The sequence below is a fragment of the Schistocerca serialis genome, chromosome 5 (genome assembly GCF_023864345.2).
Source record: "Schistocerca serialis cubense isolate TAMUIC-IGC-003099 chromosome 5, iqSchSeri2.2, whole genome shotgun sequence".
Classification (NCBI taxonomy): domain Eukaryota; kingdom Metazoa; phylum Arthropoda; class Insecta; order Orthoptera; family Acrididae; genus Schistocerca; species Schistocerca serialis.
Genome location: NC_064642.1, coordinates 827,118,529 through 827,133,363, shown reverse-complemented (window position 1 = coordinate 827,133,363; position 14,835 = coordinate 827,118,529). Strand labels below are relative to the sequence as shown.

At 47.6% G+C, this 14,835-nt stretch overlaps 1 protein-coding gene across 1 annotated transcript in view; it reads left to right on the top strand.

Moving 5' to 3' along the window:
* Positions 1-14,835, top strand: part of LOC126482252 (uncharacterized) — a 163,694-nt gene that overhangs the window by 58,880 nt on the left and 89,979 nt on the right. Inside the window, exon 6 of the mRNA XM_050106232.1 lies at positions 7,296-7,631. Within this exon, the coding sequence (XP_049962189.1) occupies positions 7,296-7,631 (336 nt within the window). The remainder of the gene's footprint in view (positions 1-7,295; positions 7,632-14,835) is intronic.

Sequence of the window (14,835 nt, the reverse complement as noted above, 5' to 3'; positions counted from 1 at the left end):
CTTAGCAGGACAGAGGAGCTGCTGAACCACTGAATGATACATTGTGAAAAATTATTGGTGGAAAAAGTGTAAACAGGATGCATTGAAAAGATTGCCAGACAGTAAGAGACTTTTGACAATAAATCGCCTCTTTTCACAGTATTGATCTATATTGCCACACCAAATCAGCAGGTCTGACGGTAGCTCAGGTGATGTTTACTGATGGGGTTTTAAAGTTTGGGTCAGTGGAAAAAGTGATAACTGATCAGGGCAGGAATTTTATGTCCAGTCTAATGAAACAGTTGTATCGGTATTTGCAGATTTGGAAGTGCAGACAAGCGCATTAGAGTTCCAGCTGAATGGGGGACAGAATAGGTGCACAAAATCTCTGGGAAAATGTGAAGTTATTAAGCGAATAGTCGTTAGAATGGGTGGGACGCTCAAATAACATATGTGGTGGCAGCCTGTAGCTCAACTATGCATCCGACTATGAGATTATCACCATATGAGGTCTTCCCCTTTCAAATTGTGTAAACGTCAGCTGTACATAAGTTTGCTAAGAGATTCAGGGGCATATAGCGGCATGCTAAAACAGCGAATACAAGAGCTGCAGACTGGCAGGAAGGCACAAAAAACAGATGGCCAAGCTACCAATGTACCATGTCAGGCAATGGGTAATGTCGCGTGACCCCTTTAGTTCGAAAGAGAAGAAAAAAGAATCCATTACACGATACCAAGTAACTGAAAAGACCTTTCTAGTGAACGCAAAGTTAGAACTACCAACTCATAACAACGTGGTGCTGATAGTGCTACAGAGGGGCCGAGCGAATGACGCCTTTGCACGATGTCAGGAATCGTCTGGAAGCGCTAGTGTCGCTAAGAAAACACGATTATTCAGTGAATCGTTTATTGTGACAACTTAACAAAGGGTGGTGCACTATTGGCGTAGTTGCCTCCTGCCCTGGTCACGGACACACTCTGTCGGACCCAGCGCCAGTCCTTGAGCCTGTGTGCCAGCGAGACGTCGTTCTTCTGGCGTCGATGCGGATGCCGAGCCCAGTCTGGTACAGCGTGGATGGCCGCTACCGGCTGAGGGGCTGTACTCGATCCCTCTCGGTGCCTCTTCTTCCCTGGGCCACCCCATCCGTGGTGTGGTGTAGGCGGCAGGCGTCGAACTCAGTACTGCCGGCCTGTTCGTCGTGTTCCGTCCCACACCTGGTGCTGCACCGCTGCTGGTCTGCTGGCAGTGCGTCAGCTCTCCCGTCAGTAGTGGCTGGTGTGACGCAGCACTAAGTCCTCAGTGGAGCTCAGCTCTGCGGCACTGCGTGGCTAGCTGGTACCGTGCTGGTTGATGTGAGACAGGAATTACTAAAACAACGTGCTCACGGAACGGAATGTCGTCGACACGGGCTCCATCGTTCCCATTGACCTGAACTGTTGTCATCTACTTCGTTGGGGCTCCGGTATTTAAAGAGTTCTGTGAGGTGCGGTTTACTAGCGATGACTACATGTGGCCTCGTTGTTCTTCCACCCTTACCTCTCTTAGCAGCTACTTAAATTGGTCTACGAGTGTTGTCCATAGCCGTGGCTATTGCTTCTTGTGTCATTCCACCGCTGTCCTTCTCTGTTTTCCCGCTGCGTGTGCTCCCTCTCACTCAGCTGCTGCAGAGTTGCACACTGTCAGACTGTGCTGCCGGTCTGTCTTCTGTCTTGCATCACCCTGCTTCCTTGCCCGCGCTAATCGTGGCGCAGCCAGCCAATCTTACGTCATGGTGGCTGAACTCCGTTATTGTTTTACAACTTGGAAACCGAGCTATTCTGTGCCGTAACAGTCCAGTGGCCCAAGAGGCCTGCCTGAACTGCCGACAGCTGCTTCAAAAGGAGGGCAGCGGTGGGGAAGAGATCAACGGTACACCTGGTGGAATGAATGAATTACTCCTATTCGTAATGCCTTGAGGCCATGGGTTGACTTATAAAGTGCTTTGTCATCTACCTCTATCCTGTTCCATGGGTGTGTACGCTTCTGAAGAATTTCGTGCGACTGAAGGTATGTTACATATTATTTGTGCCAAACATGAAATCCTAAAAATTATTTTCCACCACAGAGTTGCTACAGTGAGAAGCCGACTCAGTTACAGGTATGTCCTTCAGACTTGATGTGTGTGGTCGCAAGGTCATGAGACTTCTATCTCTTCTTCACACAGAAACCTGCAGATTATTGTCCTTAGGAACTGACTACAGGTGAAAACGAACACTTTGAAAGGGTAGGCTCACATTTCCTTTTCTCGGTGGCAGAACTGGCAGTTGTCATCTGCACGTGCTACACCTGGGGACGGTTAAGTAACACGCAATGGATATAGTTCTAACCGCAAAATCTAATAATCAGTGGCATTCGTTGTGACATATCCATCCCTCCTTCCAGCTATCCGGCACCATTACCAAAATCACATCCTTAAATACCACCTTTTCACTACTCTACTTACCCGACTTTCCCTTCGAAATTTTTCCTGGAGAAAACCTGACCTATCTGAACGCTTCCTTCGACTCAATATTTCACGCCTCACTGGACAGAATGGTCGTAATTCGATACAGCAAATAGTTGAGCTTATAACACAGTAGTTTAGCGAATATCAGTACAGAAACATCACGTGCGGAACCTACACGTCAACGACACTTGTAATTTTGCTAATAATAGGCACTGTCTATTGCTATCTCAAGCATAGAGTCGCACAGACACCATTCCTACGTGTCTTCCACATGCAGGCTTGTACCATTATATTATTAGCACCTATGAGGAAGAAGTATCGCTGCTGAGGACTTGCAAATGAACACTTATAAATAATATGAGCCAAAGACTGACAGAATGTGTACGAAATGAACTGTAAAAATTTGACTCCTCTGCCTGGCGACAAAAGTGAAGCATCCAGAACGGCGGGAGGAAATGGAAGGTTGTAGAAATATGCGATGTCATTTCAGATATGACAAAATTTGTCAAATTTACGAAGACTTTGGCAGATTGAGCCCACGTGTCAGCAAGATGTTGAATCTCCTTTGCCTTGCATACAAGCTTGATTCTGTTGGGAAGGATGGCATGTAGCTGTCGTATCCTCTCCCACAGCTGTCGTAAATGGCCCTCGATGTTCTAGACGCCGGCACTGGAATGGCTTTGACGTCGGAGCTGGCCCAGCACGTGCTGCTACCACTTAAATATACAGATACGCCGTCTTAACTGAAATCTACTATGAATGTTAGTTTTCTTCATATTTATACGTGGATTTGCAGGAGAGCCACTTTAATTACTTACGTGTTTTTCCTGGGGAGTGACTCATCAGTTCACTCAATCTGAATCCCCGGATGTTGTCAAGAATCAAATATTGGAAAAAATATAGCTGTTTTTACTATTTCATTAATATTTTATTTATTTCTAGTTTTATTTTATTTACTTTCGCGAAACGTGATGAAATGTAGATAATTTAGACTGGAAGTTAACGAGTTTAAACAATTTTGCAGCAAGTGCAGCTGCTTGGTATGAAAATAGCGGGCAGACAGCTCGACCCTAAGACATTATCAGTTAATATTTCAGATAAAGTTGGTCGTTTGCCAAATTGTGTGTGTGTGTGTGTGATCACACTTGTACGCTGTAGTTGGTTTTCCTCATCTAGAACTAACTGTTTTGTGACGCAATTTAAGAGCACGCACCAGTACCGTCGCGAGACACACACTGCTTCGATTAGGTCGTTTTCACACAGCTTTTGTGTTCTCTCCTGAAAGATGTCGGTCTAGTACTGTTGTAAAAGGCTGATGCCATTCTTGGTATCGACATGCAGAATGAGTCGAGTTGACATCCAGACTGGTGTTGCACGTGTTGTGTGGGGCACAGATGGAGAGGTGTTGCTCATCAAGTACACATATTAAGTGTTGGCGAGCATTGTCCTGTTGGTAGATGGGACCAGGGTACTACCTAAGGATTCAGGTCATCTGTGATGTACTCCTGACGTAAAGCCTTGCCGAGCAGTTCTTCATGCCACAACGCCAGGGGGACGTCGACATGTGCCTCCAAAACATTGGCATATCGTGTACGGTATTTAAATGTTTGTCTATCATATTTTGTGATGTGGTGGTTGGGTTCCAGCCCAACATTTTCCTAAACAAGCGGGGAAGACCGCCTAAAGGCGTACTCGAGACTGGCCGCGGCGCGCCTCGCATCCTCCCTCTGTCCGTCATACATGTAAATACACCTCTCTGCCCAACTGCTGTCCCCTTCAGGTATCTTCTCTAGAGTCACGTAAGTACAACTACACTACTGGGATATAGTGCAAAACCTTAAAGGAAAAGGTAATTTGTTGACAAGTGATGTGACAGGTAGTTAATGATTTTAGGAGTATATAATAACAAATTGAGACCAAGTGCTGTATACATGTGACAGTAAAAGTTGGCCAGTCTGATCTGTACACAGTGTAACTCCCTTCTGATGCCAACACAGGCTTGTATTCTCGCATGTAAACGATTGTAAAGCTGCTGATTGGTACCCTGCAATAGACTGTCCCGAGCATCCTGCGCCTTTCGTTCCAGTTCGGCAACGGTTCTTGCACGCCCTGGAGAACGAGTATCTTCTCGCTTCATCATTTCCCATTCATGTTAAATTGAAGAGAGATCCAGAGATATTGCTGGCCAGCGCAGTTGTCGTACACCACAAAGAGCATAATGTGTCGCAGCAGCGGCCATATTGTCCTGGTGAAGAAGCATGTCACCTTCCCGTCGAAGAAATGGCTGTAGAAATGTAACAGGCGCTGCTTAGTTTACAATTCTGAAACGCCAAATGTAACCGCGAGTAGTGTCGTGAGTGAATACAGTCTATAAAAGGTCAATCCCCGCGTGTTTGCCATACACGTCTACCTCCACACTCACATACAGAGACAAAAAAACAAAAGAGGGTCGTTCCACTCTGCAGCCGACTCTCGGGAGGGGGGGGGGGGCACCATAGTAGTAGTGCTTGGCAGTGTTAACGGTGTAAGCAGCAGCTGGACAGCGGTACACGTGCTCTTTGTTGTGATGCAAGCTGACGGTTCTCAGTAACAGGTGATTGGATTTCGTCACTGGATGGCCTTCGGTCAATCATTGCTGTTTGTACGATGCGTCGATAGTGACACGACTCTGTACCGTGTGGACATCCAGATCCTGGTCTACAGGTGTGGGGATGTTCCACAGACCGCTGCTGACTGCAGTGACCCACCATCGATATATTGCACCCAACACGTGCAGCAACCCATCGATGCACCCATTTAGCTTCTTGCAGGCTCACAATACAAATCCGTTTGAATGGCTGAAGCCGTTCAACGTATGTACTAGTCGGTTGGGCACGGTTGTAACCTAGAATAAATGCGGGAAATACAGTTAACCTCTAAATTCAGCACAGTTACTGCCTGCAGAGACATCACTGAATGTGCTCAGACCGACTTCCTGAGCGCCGTTTGGTCGCCAATGTCCATTAGAAATGACAACCCCTTAGTATGCACATATCCCTGGTCCGCTGAACACAATCCTTAGGGTTGTCGCATTTTTTTTGAAATTGTGTATACATGTATGTATTTTTTTTTTCAAATCGTGTATACATGTATGTGATCAAACAGTCAGTATAAATTTGAAAACTGAATAAATCACGGAATAATGTAGATAGAGAGGTACAAATTGACACACATGCTTGGAATGGGATGGCGTTTTATTAGAACCAAAAAAACCAAAGTTCACAAAATTTGCGACAGATGGCGCTGGGCAACAAAACGTCACTCACTGCACATGACAATCGTGTATAAAAGCAGCTGTAATGAGAGAGAGAATCAGATGCGCCAGCAGTAGCAGCATGTTGACGTTACCTGAAAAGGCGCTTTTAGTGAAGCTGTATTATCAGAATGGGGAATGTGCTAGTTCAGCGTTATGATCCTATCGCCATAGGAAGGGGTTCGAACGGGTAAAGGTCCGTTGACAAATGCAGCTGTGGCGAGAATGATATCGAAGTTCGAAGCCACGGGTTGTTTAGACGATAGACCCCGTAGTGGCAGACCGAGCACGAGGCGTAACGCTGCTGAGACAGTTCAGGAAGAAATGGAGACTGTAGCGGGTTCGTCTATGCTCGGGGAAGTCAGCGCTCATGCAGTCGCACGGCGCACCGGCATTCCATACACTTCTGTTTGGTAGCCACTTAGGCGTACCCTACGATGCTATCAGTACAAAATCCATCGGCATCATGAACTGTTACCTGGCGATTTAGTGAAGCGGAGGGCATTTGCGGTGTGGGCGTTTCAAAAGATGGCGGAAGATGAAGATTGGTTGAGTAACGTGTTGTGGACCGACGAAGCTCATTTCACGCTACGAGGGTCTGTCAACGCCCACAACTGCAGAAGTTGGGCTACCGAAAATCCTAAAACTGTCGTGGAACCTCCATTGCACGACGAGAAAGTCACGGTATGGGTTGGATTTACCACATCTACCGTTATCGGACCCTTTTTTCTTCGTGGAACTGCGTGATTCTGGTTTTGTAACTGCTACGTGGCGGGTGAGAGGTACGTCGATATGTTACAGAATGGCATCATCCCCAACCTGGCTGATAAACACCCGCTGGAACGTACGATGTTTATGCAGGATGGCGCACCACCGCATATTGCAAGACGCGTGAAAGATCTCTTGCGCGCGTCGTTTGGTGATGATCGTGTGCTCAGCCGCCACTTTTGTAATGCTTGGCCTCCCAGGTGCCCAGACCTCAGTCCGTGCGATTATTGGCTTTGGGGTTACCTGAAGTCGCAAGTTTATCGTGATCGACCGACATCTCTAGGGATGCTGAAAGACAACATCCGCCGCCAATGCCTCACGAAAACTCCGGACATGCTTTACAGTGCTTTTCACAACATTATTCCTCGACTACAGCTATTGTTGAGGAATGATGGTGGACATATTGAGCATTTCCTGTAAAGAACGTCATCTTTGCTTTGTCTTACTTTGTTATGCTAATTATTGCTATTCTGATCAGATGAAGCGCCATCTGCCGGACATTTTTTGAACTTTTGAATTTTTTTGGTTCTAATAAAACCCCATGTCATTCCAAGCATGTGTGTCAATTTGTACCTCTCTATCTACATTATTCCGTGATTTATTCAGTTTTCAAATTTATACTGACTTTTTGATGACCCGGTATATATTTGCGCTGAATTTTGGTGCAGATATTCCGCTCTAAAATGCAAGAAATAGCTAGAAGTAAGTACGGTAGAAGACTCAGACAGTGATGTGCGCGGCGACTGGACACCGTGGTGTTGTCGCGGCAGGTGCTGGAGATGGGGTTCCTGCGGCGCGGCATGACGCTGGGCCAGCGCCCCGACCACTACACGCCGCTGGCGCGCAGCCTGGCCGACTTCCTGGCCGCCTACTACCTGTCGTCCGTCGTGCACTACGCCAACATCCTGCGGCGCGAGCTGGACGAGCTGCCCGGCCTGGCCGCCTCCGCTCCCGCCGCCCCCGCCACCCCCGCGGCTGCCACCGACTCGCCCACCGTGGTCGTCGTGCGCTTCCTCGTCGGGCTGCTGGGCCGCAAGGCGCACCTCGTCTTCAACCAACTCTGCCCGCTCGACTTCCCCACCAGGACACTCTTCAGTCTGCTCCAGGTACTGCCGCCTGCCACCTGTAACTTTCCACCTGCTACCTTCCTCTGGGCTAAGCACAGTCGCGATAGGACTTTCCATGACAGCGGACGTGCCTAACGACTTCTGGCAAAACATCAAACTTCTGAAGACAGATTACTGTTTGGGTAGAAGGGGGATTCGTGGTTTGTTACTTCTTACAGTATCTCCACTCACTCTCCAAAACATAACTGGTTCTCACACCTCACATTCAACCTGTGACACATGCCTATGACTTTAATAATAACAACAATAGTATTTGTAACTACGATATGGTTGTAAATTAAAGTGCAGCTACTAGCGGGGGCCCAGTATCGGCTGTAATCATCACATCGGAGCGGAACTTGGTAGATATAATTTCGCGTTAATGTGGAGCCGACTTACACTAGAAAAAAAATTAGTTCCAGTTTTAGCCAGCAGGCATAAATCTGCCGCTGTACACTATTTGTGTGACGACATGACACGCAGCCTGTCATTTGACAAGCCGTAACGTGGATGAACGGTGTGGCTATCGAGAGAGCAACGCCGCCTGTAAGGTCTGAGATGTCCGATTTCGTTAAATGGTTTAAAGATGACGCTAATGAAATTGGAAAATTTTGTGTGTTGCCTGAAAGAGGAAGGCGTCCTATCCTGGCCGTGCAGCACCCGCCCCGCATGCTGGTACCGCTCGTGCCGTGTCACGGGAATTGTCTGTGCCGTGGTCAACACTACAGAAAGCTTTCGCTTATTTTACACTCGTAAATGAGAAGTCTTTGCTATTAGATTCAGAAGCATCCGACCCACCGTACATTTCAACGCAGTGAGTTACTCTGTTCTGTTAATGAAATAAATAAATAAAATAAATAAATAAACTCGTATCCGGAAAAGATCTAGACGTCGCAGCAACTGAAATCTCATGATTTGCAGCAACATTCTGAATTTGCTCTTCGGTTTCTCGCAGGATCGAATTGATTACGAGCGGTCAGGCAATATTCTGTGGAGCCGCGAGGCACGTTTTACACAACAGCGTACATAAATACACAGAACTGTAGAATGTGTAGTACTATTAAACAGCGTATTGTGCACGAAGAGCCACAGCACTTGTCGTATGTGAGTGTAGGTTGTGGATTCACAGGCATTATTATTCTCATTCCGTTCTACATTGAAAAGTATACACCCAGAGGGTCTGTCATGTGTACCGTAACGTCAGCGCGCTATCGAGACCTCTTATCCAGCATGTGATGCCTGCTTTGGAAGGCCACAGTTGTGTGGAAACACCTCATGCCACTCGCCCAGAGAATGGTCTGCCTAATACAACCTTCCGTAGACGTATTATCTCCGGGGGTTTTAAAGATGCGTGGCCTGAAAAATCACCTGATCTGAAACCCTGTGACTTTTGGCCTTGTGGATAACTAGAAGAATGCGTTTGCTAGGGGAAGGCTCTCTGAAGACTAGTATACAGGAACACCTTGCTCAGATCCCACTAGAATTGCTGCGAGCAGCTTTTGAACACATCGTTTTACGGATGCAGCCTTTCGTCGATGTCTCCAGTGCTCATAGTCGCGGTTAGTAACAAAATCATTACAAGTTTCTCATTTTTTGACATTTTCCTAATTCATTATATATGGAAACATTTCTATAGATCTTTCTTGCATTCACAGAGTCATATTCGAACTCGGTGGACAAAATTGGAGCTAATTATTTTCCAGCTTAATTAGAATACCTTTCTAGCTTCGCTAACATACGATAATTACAGCTCGCACTGGACCTCTGTGAGTAGTTGCATTTTAATTATAACCACCTGGTATATGAAGGGGGATGAGGGGGTGGACAAAAATATGGAAACAAGAAAAATACAAAACATTACCTTGCCTAATAAGCTTTAGGACAACGGTTGCCATTCATAACAGCTTCTAGCCGTCTCGGAATGGATAGATACAGGTCCAGTATGATTTTCAACGGAATATGGTTCTATTCGTCCTGCAAATTCAGGGAACGATGATGGTGTATAGCGATTATGCACACTTCTCTCCAAAGTAGCCCACAAAGGTTCAATTACATTGAGATCTGGTGAGTGTGGTGACCATGGGAGATGCTCACAAAACCAGTCGTGGGCGATGCGAACTCTGTGAGGAGGTGACCTGTCTTCTTGGAGCAGACCATCGCCATTGGGAAACAAACATTGTACTGTGAGATGGAGAAGATCAGCCAAAATGATCGCATAATCTTTTTCAGTAATGTGACCTTGCAGAGTAACCAAAGGGCCCATTTAATCCCACGACATGGCTGCCCAAATCGTGATCGAACCCTCGCTACGTTCTACTTTTGGAATTTAAACTCGGCCAGAAGCAAATGACTTTCTTCAATTGCTCCACAGTTCAGGTTTTATGACTTTGGCACCAAGTTTTCCTGCTGCGGTCGTCTGCATTTCTGATGAGTGATTTTGGAATTTGAGCTCGTCCTGCAGTTCCCTACGTATGGAGCCCCTTTCGTGTTGCCTTGATGCTGGCCTGACATGTGAGTGCGACATGCAGTTCTGCAGTGAATTTTTTAGCTGCCGTCCTTTTATTTTTCATCACAATCCGATTCATTGACTGTCTGTCACTATCATTCACACACACTTTCGTCCGCATTCTGATGTAGTGGATGACGTGCTTCAGCTCTTCCTGTATGCAGTATAAATCTTCGATAGGATGGCTTGTAGAACACGGAATACTTGTGCTACCCGGGCTACGAAAGTGCCCACCAAACGAGAGCCCCAACAATAAACCCACGTTCGTATTCACTGAGCCCCGGCATAAATCACACTCTGATCATGACTGACACATACAGCGTACGGAGGAGACTGCATATGTGCACTTCGTAGGCGAATACAGCTTGCAGGCTCAGGTAGCATTTACATTTACTATCAATCACCTATTTCGCGCGGAGTCTCCATAATTTTGTCCAAGCCCTCCATGTACATACTAAAATATGGCTCACGTGGCTCAGAGCACTATGGGACCTAACATCTGAGGTCATCAGTCGCCTAGAACGTAGAACTGCTTAAACCTAATTAACCTAAGGACAGCACACACATCCATGCCCGAGTCAGGATTCGAACCCGCGACCGTAGCGGTAGCACGGTTCCAGGCTGAAGCGCCTAGAACCGCACAGCCACAACGGCCAGCCCATGTACATATTCTGCAAACCACTGTGAAGCGCATTGCAGACCGTGATTAGCACTGTACCGTACGTTGTGGTTCCTTCTCGTACCCGTCGCGTACGGATCGCGGGAAAATGACTCCGTAAAAGGGTCGGTCCTATTTTAATTACTCTAATCTTGTGTTGCTTAAGGGTTTTCCGACGGACTAGTTGTACACTCCTGGAAATTGAAATAAGAACACCGTGAATTCATTGTCCCAGGAAGGGGAAACTTTATTGACACATTCCTAGGGTCAGATACATCACATGATCGCACTGACAGAACCACAGGCACATAGACACAGGCAACAGAGCATGCACAATGTCGGCACTAGTACAGTGTATATCCACCTTTCGCAGCAATGCAGGCTGCTATTCTCCCATGGAGACGATCGTAGAGATGCTGGATGTAGTCCTGTGGAACGGCTTGCCATGCCACTTCCACCTGGCGCCTCAGCTGGACCAGAGTTCGTGCTGGACGTGCAGACCGCGTGAGACGACGCTTCATCCAGTCCCAAACATGCTCAATGGGGGACAGATCCGGAGATCTTGCTGGCCAGGGTAGTTGACTTACACCTTCTAGAGCACGTTGGGTGGCACGGGATACATGCGGACGTGCATTGTCCTGTTGGAACAGCAAGTTCCCTTGCCGATCTAGGAATGGTAGAACGATGGGTTCGATGACGGTTTGGATGTACCGTGCACTATTCAGTGTCCCCTCGACGATCACCAGTGGTGTACGGCCAGTGTAGGAGATCGCTCCCCACACCATGATGCCGGGTGTTGGCAATGTGTGCCTCGGTCGTATGCAGTCCTGATTGTGGCGCTCACCTGCACGGCGCCAAACACGCATTCAACCATCATTGGCACCAAGGCAGAAGCGACTGTCATCGCTGAAGACGACACGTCTCCATTCGTCCCTCCATTCACGCCTGTCGCGACACCACTGGAGGCGGGCTGCACGATGTTGGGGCGTGAGCGGAAGACGGCCTAACGGTGTGCGGGACCGTAGCCCAGCTTCATGGAGACGGTTACGAATGGTCCTCGCCGATACCCCAGGAGCAACAGTGTCCCTAATTTGCTGGGAAGTGGCGGTGCGGTCCCCTACGGCACTGCGTAGGATCCTACGGTCTTGGCGTGCATACGTGCGTCGCTGCGGTCCGGTCCCAGGTCGATGGGCACGTGCACCTTCCGCCGACCACTGGCGACAACATCGATGTACTGTGGAGACCTCACGCCCCACGTGTTGAGCAATTCGGCGGTACGTCCACCCGGCCTCCCGCATGCCCACTATACGCCCTCGCTCAAAGTCTGTCAACTGCACATACGGTTCACGTCCACGCTGTCGCGGCATGCTACCAGTGTTAAAGACTGCGATGGAGCTCCGTATGCCACGGCAAACTGGCTGATACTGACGGCGGCGGTGCACAAATGCTGCGCAGCTAGCGCCATTTCGACGGCCAACACCGCGGTTCCTGGTGTGTCCGCTGTGCCGTGCGTGTGATCATTGCTTGTACAGCACTCTCGCAGTGTCCGGAGCAAGTATGGTGGGTCTGACACACCGGTGTCAATGTGTTCTTTTTTCCATTTCCAGGAGTGTATATATGGTTCTCGGACGAAACGTCAAATGTCGTTGTGTTATCCTCACAACACTTCATAGGCTCAAATGGGCGGTATCCCGTGTGGCGTCGAATACACTGCTGAGCATGACTGGGCAATAGCGGAGATTTCCTGAGCGGCAGCAGGAAAAAGACTGGTAAGCCACCCGCCCGACGAAAAATCTGATGCCGCGTTCGCGCTTGCGTGCGACCGACTGCTCCGCTGTCACCCTAATATTCGTGCCGCCAGTGAGGTGTCGTCCCTCGTATAACCAACATTTCTCCCTTGTGGTCGTTGGGACTTCAGTATTTCCACTGCTGGATCCCATGCTGTTCTGAGTTTGAACGTTGTGACTCTGTTCACAAGATTTCCACGGCTTCATCAATTACGCTGTCCCACTAGGAAGACCTCAACGAGAGAGTTTTGTTATTCTTTTAGTCCACCTTCTACCCTGAGACAATGTTCGGTCACAGGAGTTTTCTGTGACTGGTCCAGACGTATGTGTCGTTCATGTTCAGCACATCCACATCCACCTCTACATATACATTTATACTCGCCAAACCATTGTGGAGTGCATGGCAGAGCGTACATATCATTGCACCAGTTCTTAGGCTTCCTCCTCAATCATTCAAAAATGGAGCAAAGGAAGAACAATTGTCTAAATGCCTCCGTTGGTGCAGTAATTATTCCAATCTTATACTCACGATCCCTATGGGAGCGATATGTAGGCGGCTGTGGTATATTCCTAGAGTCTTCATTGAAAAGTGGTTCTTGAAACTTTGTGAGTAGGGTTTCTCGGGACAGTTTACAACTGTCTTCAAAAGTCTGCCAGTTCACTTCTGTGACACTCTCCCACAGGTCAAGCAAACCTGTGCCCTTCTCTGATTACGTTCAACAGCGCTTGTTGGTCCTATCTGGTGCGGATCCCACACGCTTGAGCACTGTTCGACACATGGTCGCACGAGTGATTTTTAAGCAGTCTCCTCCGTAGACTGACTGCATTCGCCCAGCCAGTATTCTGCTAATGAACCGAAGTCTGTCACCAATTTTATCCACGACTGATCCCGTGTCATCACGCTTTCTATACCCCTATAAAGTGTTACCAGATATTTGTTTGAGATGGCCGAATGAACTGTGGCTAAGTGACAGTGTGGTCATAGCATACAACGTCTTTTCGTTTTAAGAAGTGCGCAGTTTTTCATTTCTGAACACTTAAAAACGAGTTGGCAGTCTTAGCACCATATTGAAATCCTATCAATATCTGACTGCACATTTATGCAACTTCAAAAAAATGGTTCAAATGGCTCTGAGCACTATGGGACTCAACTGCTGAGGTCATTAGTCCCCTAGAACTTAGAACTAGTTAAACCTAACTAACCTAAGGACATCACAAACATCCATGCCCGAGGCAGGATTCGAACCTGCGACCGTAGCGGTCTCGCGGTTCCAGACTGCAGCGCCTTTAACCGCACGGCCACTTCGGCCGGCCTATGCAACTTCTTTCAGACAGCACTTCATTCTAGATTACTGCGTCATCTGCAAAAAGACTGAGGTTATTATTACTAGACATATACTGAGCATCCGGTCGCCAAAGTGTGTCATCGATGACGTTATGCGGTTTCCCCACCCAGTAAGTATAAAATGGTGGGAAATTCAAAAACTAGCCCAATTTCGCAAGTGTGTTTCCAGTGGAAGCAGGGCTGTTTTCCTATGTATAATTGGCGGGAAATGCAAGACGACGCATTGTCATGATGCCTGACTCGAAATACTGGCGCTGGTTCTATGAAGTCACAGCCTGAGACTTGGAATACTTTCGCAACCTTAGTATGGCTTCAGAGTCCAAGATTTCTCACCTGAAATGCATGGCGGTGATCGAACATGGTGACTAGGGCTTACTGGCCCAACTATGTGATCTCAGAATCCAAGACATGGAATACTGGCACCGGGTCAATGACGTCACAATCCAACTAAAACGTGTAGCGCTATGATGGCAGGCGCAGGATGTTATTGGCAGTAGTATTAGCAATCAGTGGGTGAGATAGCATTTGCCTTGTCCCTCTGTTTTTGTTAAGGGAGAGAGCTGGATTCCAATGCAAAATTTAAACAAAAACCACAATCCTTGGACATAAGATTACTTGCTAATTTAATTCCAACTGCTTCCTTAATAATACTATCCCAAGAGCTGAAAGTGTATGTCAGAACAGTCGTGTTGTTCCGTTCATAGGATGGTCTGTACCAAGGCAGTATTCTTCTATGGCTGGTTTGCTCGGCTATTGTAGTCGGGTATCACGCTTATGTTGACAAGGGAAACTCCCCATCACGCTCCTCCCAGATCTAGTGGTAAGATGGCCCAGTGAAAAGCCCGTCAAAAACTAAACACAGATCGAGCATGAAAACAGGAAGAAGGTGTACTGAACTGAGAAAAAAA